The following is a 13,458-nucleotide window of genomic DNA, read 5'->3' as shown; positions in this document are numbered from 1 at the left end:
GCTTGGCCAATTTGAAACCACAGTCTTTGTTTATCCAACAAAGGGATACTGAATTACAAAAATGTTGCCATGTAACTGTGACATAAGGAGTTATTTGATAAACAAAGAATGGGACAAATAAAAACAAAATCTCCATAAATAGATTTTCCAAGCTAAAATAATGCAAATACATGTACAACCATGCACTATTACTACATAAACCTCTCCTGAATGTGCGAGCTCCAAGTATGACCATTCAGCTTACAGGGAAATTAACTATGGAATCTAGCCATATGCCAAGGGTAATGTATATCACTGGCATATACCCAAGAGTGTTCCTCAGGATCATAGCCTATCCAATCGACAGTTGACAAGATATTTCACCCAGCAATCATGTTTCCTGGAATGTAAACTTTTGTGCACCTCAAACTCCTGATGACCCCCAATAACCACAGGAAGAACAGAATCAAAAGAAGCTGAAAAACAAGATACATGTATGGACTTAAGACACAACACAAGAAAAGATGAGTGTTACTTAAAATAATCAGGCTGCATCAACTTAGAAGTTACTGGAGTTACAAATCCCCAACAAGTAGACTTGGGTTTATATTCCTACGTGGAGTTTCTACGTTCTCACTGTCTTTGTGTGGGGTTCCTCTTTTAGTCTGAAGATGCACACATTAATTGAACTGCCGTTGTTCAAATCTGCCCCAGTGTATGTGTTTTCACCCTGCAATGGATTGCCATCCTGTTCAAGTGATTTTTTTTTCTTGTCTTGCCCCCTGTGATTTCTGGGATAGGCTCTAGCTATCCTGCAATCCTGCCTTGGATAAGTGAGTTAAGAAGACGGATTGTGCTAAACAACATGCAAGACATTGATCTTTGAATGGAAACATATTGCAAAGCTGCAACTTCAGTTTAGGTGTGAGATATACATAAACCACAAACCTCCCTTTGCAAATAGTACACTGGTATCAAGCATTTATGTATTTGAATATTTTATACTGATACAAATCACACGATTCTACTGTCCATTACCATTGGGCTACTTCTGGCCTATTTTTAAGGATATTTTAGGCTATAATATATATCTGGAAACCCTGCGGCCAGGATAGGCTCTGGCCCCTGTGATCCTGAATTAGATTTAAGTTTATATAATACATGGCCTCTCATGCTCACTTATTTATCTATTTATTATTTAGCACCATTTATATCTATCTATAATATAGTGTCCTTCATATCTCTCTATCTATAATACCTTTCACGGACTTTGCTATTTTTTACAAGTCACTTTTAAAAAAGGTAAAATTGTTTCATCTTCATAGATTTAATGAAACATTTGCCCACCCTAAATGTACACATTTTCTGACATTTTGTACTTTATAGTAATTTATTGATAATAATTGTATACTTGATGAAAAAATAGCTAGGCACCACCATCATTCGCATTTGGCTCCTTGGCTCTGGCTCAAATTTCTCGTTTTTATCTGTTTTCCTCATATTTTATGTTAACATTGTTGATCATTTAGGTTTTATATGTCTACTATATCGCTTTGCTTGCCAACTGGGGAATGCACTACGCGCCAGCCACTTCACATCTCTGCTGCTCACGTTGTGAAGTGGGGGGCTGAACACACCCCAAGGAAACACGATCGCTCCTCTGACACCCCCTCTTAAAAGGTGATACAATAGGAAACACATACAGTATTTTTTTTACCTCCTCTTTGCTCGATCAGCTGCTGGGTTGCTGCTGCCGTGCCGCGTGATCTACATTCGCGTGGCGCACTTCTGTCATATCACCTGTGTCCATATATTCAATCTCTTTTCGCTTGTACCTTTTCATCAATATCACACTGAATTTTGATTCTGTGTTTGGAATTACATCGTGACAGCGCAACGTATAACTGCCCGTGAGTGAATATTGTTTCTTTCTCTCACCAAGAAATGTGTCTGACATAACCACGCAGGACTTTTCCAATTCCCTTTGCATAAGCTCTTGTCTCGCGGGCTTCCGGTCCCAGGTGTGGTTCATCACTTGGCACGAAGACTTGTCTTGCAGGACGTGAAAGTGTCCCTGAGACAATCACATCTCGTCTCCTTCCAAGATTTTTTTTTATAATAGATAGATGTCTGTCTGTATTTGAGACAGTTTCAATTAATTTTCGTATAAATACACCTTATCTGAAAGGGGCAACTTCTGGTGGGTCAATATGGATGGCCTAACTACCTATTCCCAAGAACTGGCCCCCATTAGCTATGTCACTGGCACTGACACAACACCATATCATCACAGACCTGTAGCAGGTAACAGTCTGGATGGTCTTTTTCTTCTTTGGTCCAGAACACAAGATACACATTTCTTCCAAAAAACACCTGAAATATTGATTCATCCATTGACAACACTAATTTCCTCAATGTATTATGGTCCACTGCAGATGCCTCCAAACCCATAGAAGGTAACAGCATTTCTGGACACAATTAACATGGGTTCCTTTTCGCATAATACAGTTGTAACTGGCATTTGTGGATGTAACTATGTATTTTATTACTCGATAAAGGTTTGCCTCCTCAGCCGACTTGGTAATGTCATTTATTGATGAATGACAGCTCTAGTTGCAGTGCCATCTGAGGGACTGCATTCACTGTCAGTGATCTTAGGCTAGTGCCCTGGCTCTTTATGCAACAAAATTTCTCCAGAATCCTTGAATCTTTTAATTGTATTAGGCACTGCTGGGAGTGAATTACCCAAATCATTTCCAATCTGTCTGTGAGAAACATTGTTTTTACACTTTTTAATAATTTTCTCATACATTCATGGGAAAATTGGCAAAACTCAGCCCATCTTTGCTCCTAAAGGAGTAGGTCTTTCTTGGATGCAGCTTTCATTTAAAAGCAGGATAGTAGTCAATGTTGAACATCATCTGTTTCTACTCACATCATTATTTTCTTTATTTTTAAATCATAATTGGCCCTAAATTGCTTCATTCCCAAAATGTTTGGAAAGTGTTGAAAGTGCTATTGGAGAACAGCTTACAGCCTTAGTTGATGATAGTTCTAATGCAGGCCACCTGAGCGCACTAAGAAGTAACAGTATCTCCTCTTCTTTCCCCTATGTAGAAAGGAAAACTGACATGCCACCATCTATGATATTACTGCCGGAAACAACCCAGCTGTGTCCGCCTCTTCCTCCCTTGAAACATCATAACTGGAGACACTGCCATCTTGGGGCAGACTTGATCATCACAATGGCACTAGCACCTACCACACATTTTCTTTTGCACCTTTGCACTCTTTCAATATACAGGGTTTGCCTATGGGTGGTCCACACCCTTTATGAGCCTCTTTGTGTTCTCTTTACAGTGGTGTTGTTGGCAGGGTCTACGCAAAGTTGGAACCCCTAAACATAGCCAAAATGTTCCAAAAAATGGCAGAACAGATACTGTACAACAACGACAAGTGCAGCTGGGACAACAACAAACACAGATCGCAGAAGCGGAGGAACGTAGCCAAGCTCAAGTGGCCCTCCAACGACATCTACAGATTGGTCCCTCTCAGGTATTCTTACCGTTACACCCAGATGATGACAATGAAACCTTTTTTTTACTTTTGAGAGAACTGTTGTCTGTCACCACTGGGATCGCTCCGAGTGGGCAAATATATTGGCGTCATTCTTACAGAGACCAGCACAGTATGCTTATTATGACCTGTTGGAGAACAATGCCGGGGACTATGATAAATTGAAGGCTGAGGTATTCCTGCAATATGGCATCATTCCAGATCAGCAGGTCAGGGCCTGCCATGAATGGACTTTTAACCCAGAAAAGCCAACTAGATCCTAGGGTTATGAAATCTGGGGTCATGTGAATCATTGGTTAAAACCTGAGGTTGATAACGGTAAGGAGATCACTGAATTGGTCACTTGTGATTTCCTAGTTCAGGCCTTACCCAAACATCTAGCCAGGCCGGTCCAGAGGCAGAAGTACAAATCTATGGAGCCCACTTGACATGAATCAGAGCCTGCAGTTCAACCCAAGGAGAAGCCCTCACATCCACCTCACTGCTATAAGTGGAGAGCTTGGACGTACTATGCCCAATTGCCCCCATTTTGGCAAACCCATGAACTACAGCTGGTTGAAGGGAGATAGGTACTGTTTATTCGCTAATCCTTTATCTTTACCCAAGGGTGAGGTGGTGGTGATGAATGAATATAGGTTCTCCACCTTTTTTGATTCCTGCAGCAAAATTTCCATTGTTGTTCACCGTTATGTACTTTCACAACAGAGGGAAAAAGGTATGATCAGTCTAACTTATATTCAGGAAAGCCACCTGGTGTATCATCACTAATCAAAACATCACTAAGTAAATTAGTAATGCGCAGCCTTCCCTACCCGATGATCCCTGGGCAGGACTGGTCAGAAATTATAAACAAGAGTATGATCGCCACCTCTAAGAAAACTCTAGGCCTGGTTATTGAGGAAGAAAATCCATCACAAGTTGTTCCCATACTGTATATACAACCAGAGGAAAGCCATGATAGTATAATTCATAAACATAGAATTACTAGACGTCACATGACCAGCAGCATCGTACATCAACGTCGCCGCCATATTGCGAGTGGCACTGCTGTGGAATGAAGAAATGGATAAAGATGCCTCACACATGGGCTGCTTGGGATTGTACAAACCACTGTACACTCTAAACCAGATCCCGGGGGATTACATTTCATAAGTAAAGCTGAACAATTGTTTTGGTTATATTTGGCCATTAGAAAATCCTGTTTATAATCTTAGCAGTCAAGGTCACCTTACAATAAAATTAAACAACATCAGTAAAATTAAAACAAGAAAACGATAAATCAAAATGCAATAATTAGCAAACAAACAAAGATAACTGGCAGTAACAGAGAAAAATTCACAATTGGTATGCCAGTTTGAAAAGATAAGTTTTGAGGGCAGTTTTAAAATGTGTTATTGAATCGCGCTGATGTATATGAGAGGGAAGAGAATTCCTGAGTTGAGGAGCACTATGAGAGACGCTCAAGCTCCCATAGCACAGAGTCTGATGTGTGGTACAGAAAGTAGAGCTGCAGATGAGGATCTGAGTGAGCGAGAGGAGTGTAAGTCTGTAGATCAGTGAGGTTGTGGAGAGCTTTAAATGTTCAGAGCAGTACTTTGTATTGTATTCTGTAGTTAACAGGGAGACAGTGAAGTTGAGAGAGAGTAGGTGTAATATGTTCAGTGGATTTAGAAAAGCAGGTTATTATCCAGGCAGCAGAATTTGGAAGAAGTTGTAAGTGATGGATACGTTTTTGTGGGATGCCAGATAGAATAGCATTACAATAAATTATTATTTAATAATTCAGATTATTAGCGTATAAATGTATATAAATAATTGCATTTAAACGGTTCACCAAAATCTGTTGTATGTAAACAATACTGTTTTAGACGTTATTGTTTTTTCATCAGAAAACCCGGTTTCCACGTCTACCTGTATTAGTTTAAATGGCACTTTTGCCACTCGCAATGTGGTGGACACGCTGACGTATCGTGTCGACTGGGCAACACAGTGAATGCAGCGTCTACCTATATATGTCTATGGTATAATTACCCAATGGTACTGTAGGAGACTGACATAACTGTGTCGCAGTCTGATGACATAATCCAGGCGGAGGATGTGACATCAGGGATGTAACTCCGGCCCTTGAGGTCACATCAGACACTCTCAGAGAACAGCATTTTCAATTCAGACAAACTCTGGGCTCCTTTAAACGGGAGCAATGGAATGATGATCCTTTGAAATTTGCTCTGAATGCTGTAGCTCTGATTATTTAGCAATGTACCAATTATACCATGCCACAGGGACTGCACTTTGTTTTAGAAAATGATTTCCTTTATTGGGTAGCTGAGCATGCGGGTGAGATGAGGCCATTATTGTTAGTACCACAAACTTTCCAATGACAAGTCTGCAAGTTAGCCCACGCCCACCTTATGAGTACCCACTTAGGTACCGATAAGACTTTGGAGCGGATAAACCACTTATTTTATTGTCCGGCACTTCTGTGCCTCCTGTCTGGAGTGTCAGTTGTGACAGATTCCTTGGAAGGACCATGCTCCTCTTGTTCCTGTCCTGCTCATTGACATTCCATTTGAACGACTAGGGGTTGATATTGTAATAACCCTAGAACCCTCTGCTTGAGGCCACAAATATGTTTTAGTGATTGTGGATTATGCTACCCGGTATCCAGAAGCCATCCTTTTGAGAGTGGCTAACTCACAAAGAACATTGTACGGGAACTGGTTGGGATCTTTGCGAGTGCCGGCATCCCAAGGAAATCCTTACAGATCAAAGGATGCCATTTACCTCTGATATGTTCTGGGATGTGGCCAAATTACTCCATATCAAGCATTTAAAGACCTCCATGTACGACTCCTAAATGGACGGCTTAGTAGAACGTTTTAATCAGACACTCAAACGAATGCTATGTAAGGTGGTCAGTGAAGATGGAAACTGGGATCAATTGCTTCCCCTCATGTTGTTTGCTTACCTGAGGTCCCTCAGGCTTCCACAGGCTTCTCTCCTTTTAAGTTATTATACAGACAGCAAACCCAGGGTCTTCTTGACATATTAAAAGAGGGTTGGGAAGAGGAAGCCAATCCCTCCACAAACATTTTAGAATATATCACCTAATTACACAATATTTTTCGAAAAATCAGACCCATTCTAAAAGAAAACATGGAACGTGCTCAAGCAATGCAGGCTCATTATTATGATCGAGGACCCCCATGCGGGAGTTCCAACCAGGAGACCAGGTTATGGTTTCTGTTCCCACATCCCAATCTAAATTATTGACTCATTGGCAGGGCCTATATGATGTTAAAGAGAGGAAGGGCTTGGTTGACTATTTGATTAAACAACCAAATCGACGGCCAGCCTAGCGGATATATCATGTTAACCTCCTGAAGCCCTGGAAAGAAAAGGACCCCGAACCTTACTTCATTTCAGGCTGCTCCTTCTTCACAGTCAGTCACTTTAACTTCGTTACTGATCTCACTCCCAACCAAAGACGAGAACTTGAAGAAGTAATCTCATCCATCTCAGATGAGGTGAAAGAAACCCAGAACAACCTCTTTGAGCATGATATTGTTACTGACCCTGGAGTCATCATTAGAGAAGCTACAGCCCTTGGTCCAGTCCCATCATTCTGGTTGCTAAGCCAGAAGGAAGCTGGGGATTCTGCAAAGACTTCCAGCAACTTGATCACGTATCTCGGTTTGATGCATACCCGATGCTCAGTGTGGATGAACTTCTGGAGCGATTAAGGAGGGCTCTATATCTGACCACTCTTAACATGATCAAAGGGTATTGGCATCCATAAAGGAAAAGACCGTGTTTAGTTCCCCAAGCAATCATTGGCAGTATACCAATTGCACCACTGCATAGTGATGGAGGCCTCCAAGAGACCTCTGAGAACTCAGAAGGAGCCACAAGCTACACTTGCTAAGACTGGAGAGGCTGTGTAGACAATACCTTTTCACTGAGTGGTTAACTCATTGCAGCTTCATGGGACAGTGGCAACAAGAACGCCACTTGGTAAAAAATACTCACATGACATCTTGGCAGAAGGCACATGCGAAACTCTGAAGTCAGCTAGAACAAGATTCCATGGTTTGATGACATAAAAAATGCCCTTTTTGGCCTTCAGACTAAATGCCATGTTTTGTGTAATCTAAACACTGCACAATATCAAATGCAGACCATCCCCATGGTGAAGCATGGCGGTTGCAGCATTAAGCTATGAAGACACGTCTGTACAGCCAGCCTAGGAAGGCTTGTATTGGTACAATAAATGTATGAAAATACAGGTAAATTCTGGAGGAAAACCTACTGCCATCTGCAAGATACCTGTGTCACTGGACAAGATTTGTCCATCAAGACAACAACAGCAAACATTAAGCCAAAGCTACACAGGAACAGCTTCAAACGCATCCAATCTTGACTTGACTTGACTTGTGGCTGGATTTGAAAAAGGCTGTTCACTCATGATCCCCATGCAACCTGTCAGAGGTTGAGCAGTTTTGCTAAGAAGAATGAAGAAAACTTATAGTATCCAGGTGTGCAAAGCTGATAGAGACCTAAGCAAACAGACTCAAGGCTGTCACGGCTGATAAAGGTGAATCTACTAAGTACTTAATGGTGAATATGCTTATGCAATTAATTATTTTGTACTTTACATTTGTAATTAAATTTAGACCCCACTGCTGAGATCTGTTCTTACTTTGACATTAAACTGTCCTTTTCTGTTGACCAGTGTTAAAAAGCCAAACTAAATCCACTATAATTCAATATTGTAAAAGAATAAAATGTAAAAACTTGCAAAGGGGTTCTTACATTTTATAGGCACTGTATATTTCATATCTGCTGTTAATATTGAAATTCTGTGACTCATTTGTGCGAGACATGTAAGTGGGAGGAACTGCAGTGTAATGAGTAAATCTGAACATGAAAATGCTCAGTAGTACAGAAAGGACAAAGTATTGCCTACAAATAAATGCAGTGTTATGTTCAAGATGGGTGTCAAAATAATTAAAAAAGAAGCATCTGAAAAGAATTTAGAAGAATTATGCCGATACAATATACTATATACAAAAAGCAGAAAAAAGGACAGCAAATGTTGGCCTGTGCCATAGTAACTGTACAGTTCAGATCACCTTCTTACAAAAAGACATTGCAGGACTAGAAACTCCAATATGATCCCATGTGTTAGTGAGATATATTATACAAAGAATTTGATTCAAAAACTAACCTTTCATAGCCCACTCTAATCAATCAATTATGTTTATTTGCTTAGAAGATGCTTTTCTCCAAAATAATTGAGGGGACTGTTTGGAAACAAGTGTTACAAAACAAGGGTACAGAAATGATCATCACAAGTGAAGAGCTCTGAACAAAACACAAGGGAGTTACCATTTCTAGGTTGCAAACCTAACAGCCAATATCAAACAGAAATTCACTAAACAAGGGAGACTTCAAACACCTCTTAAACACATTCAGTGGATCAGAATTTTACATTCCAGCAGCCATAAGCTACACATGACCTGTGTATGGACTGGGACTTCATACCACACAAAGATGGTATCACCTAACACTATTCATCACCAGAACTAAGTTGTCAAGAAGGAGCAAAGAATCTCACAATTGTGTCCATATACTGTATATTGGTGCTGCTCAATTGACTATTCTGTAGGCAAGCTTTAAAGATTTGAACTTAATATGTGCAGCTACATGAAGCCAATGCAATGATCTGCAAATTTAAAAACAAGAATCCTTAGAGCAATCTATAAGTTACTTTTTGCTGTCTCTGTATTTTTCTAACCTGCTACATAACGTCAAATAAATACTTATAGTACAACTTTAAAGATATAATCTTCTAAACTCCAGGGTCTAATCACATACAGTTGCCTCCAGCTTTTAAGAGGTATCTCAAATTCAGTTTTTCTTAATTATTCTTGCTATCTGCCATAGCCCTATATACTGTCCATACACATTTGTTAATTATGTTTTATAAAGCAACTTCTCCTTACATCACATAAATGAATTGTCCATAATATGCACTTGTACCGAGTGACTCCTAAAACGGTCCATGAACAGAATTCAAAAACACAGATGGCAGATGAACATATTTCAGGATGGCAGAGACAGCACGGATGAAACTAATCCAGGTCGGGATGTCAGCCAGTCGTGGGGCACTCACTCATACGCATCAGGACATTTTAAGGACACCGATTAACCTAAAACATACATATTTAGAAGTCTTGCTGAATACTCTATCTGTGAGGGCTACACTACGACTCTTTCCTTTTGTTTCTTTGAAAACGAGCGACTTCAATGCTATTCGCATTCCGACACGTATTGCCACGTGAGCACTTAAAAAACAACATGGTTTGATTTCCTTACCTAGTTATCTTTTTGCTGCCTGACAGTATTTTAGTTAGTTTTTGTCTTCGGCGTGTCTCTTGCTGTGTATCACGCAAAAGTGGCGGATGAAAGGTAACTGCACTTCCCACGTCCCGTAAAGAGCCACCATTCCACTCTTCTTTTAAAAGTGCATCGCGTCTTGCAAAAAAGTATGCAACCAACAAAATAACAAAGAACGTTGACAAAACTAAAGTTTTACTGTAGGCTCTCATTCTGCAAAATTAACACAGTCCACTACATGAAAGTACGTCAGTATTCCTCCATGGTGTAGTGGGCTTGTGTTTGACAGTCACCCTTGTTAGCAGACGGTTAGGCTGCAAGCGAAGGGACTCGAGTGGCGCAGATTATCGAGGACATTCGGTAATGCGGGGAAGGTCTTTAAATTCAGTGTCTTCGACACTCCTCTTACGTGAAAATAAAAAAAAAATAAAAAAAAAAACAGACGCACAGGGAGGAAGGCAACATCTGGCCAAACTTCCTAAACTTATGTTAACTTTTAAGAAGTGAGATAATCTGTTAGGAAAATGGAGTAGTGAACTGGCTAATATAAAGCGACGAGAATCAACTGTGTCGAAACTCAACAAAATTAAAAGGGCAGACTTTTGGTATTTCAAATGTTAAAAACAAGATCATTATTTATGATTGCTAAAAGTCCATCACAATTAAATCAATATTGCAGCAACGAACGACACTGACATTCCAGGAAGCTCTGCGGCGCTGTATTTAAAATTAGTCAGTTATTTATGATTTCTTTTATGATGGATTTCAAACAGTTGTATTTCATTTTGGTATGTAGTTTTGGCAATGGATTTATTGAAGTTTACGAGGGCTAGGGAGGCGGTGGTTTGAGAATGCCTACCACCACTCACCGATGCTGCCTGGTGTATGCGTCCCGGTATCGGGAGTAAGAGGATGGAGGCTTAATTTGAATATTGTCGTTTGTAGCGATCGTGTGTATTACTTGAATGTGCAAAACTACCAGTATTAAGAAACGAGTAAAGAAAAACTTATTTTTTATAGATCAATTGTGTTTATTTGTCATAATATTTTGTAACATAGTAGGTAGCGATCTCCCATTGTTAACGCCCTCGCCACACATTTGGTTTCCGATCGAGGCTAATTTAAGACATTGTATACTAAGGAATATACTGTTTGCGCAGTGCGTGTGTGTCCGTGCGTTATTTCGCAAAATTATTTCGTTATTCCAAGTGTTTGAAATGGTTACCAGTTCCAGTTTCAATACTGCGTACAGGTACGTGTAGTAAAAACTCCGAACCCTGTGAAAATCAAATTCCCTGCGCCACTATACAAATAAGCCAATTCCTACGTCAAGTTAATGCGCGGATTACAGTTCAAAACAGTCTTCAGAACTGAACGAAAACTGGTAAACAAGCACGAAGAGGTTAGAACTAATCGCATTTAAACGCGCCTGCGCAGCATCCCAGTGGGCTCAAGTCTCAGAGCAGCATTACCGTAACAACACGGACGAGGCGCGCATTTTGTTCCAGTTTTGTGTTGGTCGGTAACAGTATTCATTGGCGTTTCGTTCAACGCATGCTCCGTCTGAAAAGCCGCGTTATTTGCTTGTAATATGGAAACGTGTTCTCTTGCCATGTGCTCATCCTTACACACTACATTTTGTATCGTCTGTAGTTTTGGCATGTTGAATAAAAACGTGGCTACGTACTTAATAGCCTTTTATAAATTTGCGAAGACTTAAAAGTCTGTAAAAGCTTGAAAAGAGAAGTCGTAAAACACAATTTAAAAGCTTATATTTATTTGAAACCTAAGTTCAATTATTTCGTGTTGGTTTGAAAGTCTTTAATCACATTCACCCAGTTTGGTTTTCCTTTACACTGGAAAATAATTTTATCCTTACCAGGATGTCTTGTACACTTTAAATAAGAGCACATGTGGAACCAGCGCTGGTGCTGGGTTATTTTGTGCCCTAGGCCAAGCTTATTAGTGCGCCAAGCAACAGCTCGGTAGCTAACCCATGCGGTTGGGTTCATAAACCCCCTCCCCATTATGATGTGCTCCCTAAACAAATGCCTAATTCACCTTAATGGTGGCACCGGCCATGGCTTGAACCACCTGCTGGGCATTTCTGCCTGATGCACCTCCAACAGTACCACCTTATAGGCACCAGGATCATCAGCTGGCAGACACCCTTAATTGATGTTTTGCTCCTTTAATCCCAGAGCATCTGAAGGTGGTGGAGCAGCGCTAGGGATGTCTCCCTACTGCCCTTGCAGTCATCTCCAGGATCCTTGTTTTCCCCAGACTTTATCCTGGAGATTTGACCCTATTTTGTTATTTGGGTCTATTCTGTTGCAAAGTGCTTTTTTCCCCATTTTTTTACACTTTAAGACTTGCTGCACTTAACAAGCCCATTTATTACATCACTTTACCTGTGGCCAGGACCATTTTATCCTGGAAAGGACAGTGATCACCAGTGCTGTATACAGAGTTAAAACTGGCTTATGTGTCTATTAAACATTTATTCAAACAAGTATTAGGCTCACATAATGCTGCATTTTCTTGCTTTGCATGCATATGGATTTAATATTAAAGGGGACACCCATTTACAGCACTGCAGCTGCAGTTATGCTATAGAAATAATTTTCTCCTGCAAAAAAATGAGGCCATTAAATCTATAATTTAAGAATCAAATATTTTTTGCTTCTCAATACACTTGATCATTTTATTCATAAATCTTATGATAGATATGTTTTAGATGTGTTTTTAATCAATACTAGTAGTTCTAACCCAACATTTAAATGTAAGAATAGCTCACTTTAATGGTACAAGTACAAATAAAATAAGTGAGTTAGAGTTGTACATACAGAAGAATAATTTTGACGTTATAGCAATAATGGAAACCTGGCTAAATAACAATGGTAGGGATAAGTATAACATAGAGGGATACATATGTATTAGGAAGGATAGACAGAACAGAAAATGAGGTGGGGTTGCTGTTTATGTCAGACAGAATTTAAACGCAAGCTGGACGACGAGCTCCATCTTGATGAGAACATGTAGCTTCATTTGGAAAGCATTAGTGAAAGAGGCCTCATTTTGGAAGTGTGTTATAGACCACCCAATGCAGGCAGTGATTTCAACACACATCTTTTTAGTAATATTAGAAAGCGGGGATATAGTCATGGGGCTTTTAATGATCTGCATATTATCTGGGATAACCCTGCAAACAGCAGAGCACAAGAGTTTTTAGAATTCACCAGTGACTGTTTTTTAACACAGTATGTTAAAGCATCAAGATGAACCTCTTAACAACATTTAGACAAACCAAAAACAGTCTCTAGGAGGTAGACCTATCATTGCCAAAATGTACAATCAAAAGAAGATTTAATGAAAGTAAAGACAGAGTTTACCACAAGGTGCAAACCACTGGTAAACCTCAATTATAAGGATATATTAGCCTGTGCCAGAAAACATTTTAGAAGCCGGTCCAGTCCTGGAACAATTTTCTTTGGATAAAGGAAA

General features: G+C 40.0%; 1 protein-coding gene across 1 annotated transcript in view; it reads right to left on the bottom strand.

Annotated features, from left to right (window-relative positions):
- Nucleotides 1-10,308, bottom strand: part of LOC120540222 (glucoside xylosyltransferase 2-like) — a 75,767-nt gene extending 65,459 nt beyond the window's left edge. The window contains exon 1 of the mRNA XM_039770785.1: nt 9,934-10,308. Coding sequence (XP_039626719.1) covers nt 9,934-10,166 — 233 coding nt within the window. The 5' untranslated portion in view covers nt 10,167-10,308. The remainder of the gene's footprint in view (nt 1-9,933) is intronic.
- Between the last annotated feature and the right edge of the window lie 3,150 nt (nt 10,309-13,458).

The sequence above is a fragment of the Polypterus senegalus genome, chromosome 12 (assembly GCF_016835505.1).
Source record: "Polypterus senegalus isolate Bchr_013 chromosome 12, ASM1683550v1, whole genome shotgun sequence".
Lineage (NCBI taxonomy): Eukaryota > Metazoa > Chordata > Cladistia > Polypteriformes > Polypteridae > Polypterus > Polypterus senegalus.
The sequence above is the reverse complement of the archived record's forward strand: the minus strand, read 5'-3'. Positions and strand labels throughout refer to the sequence as shown.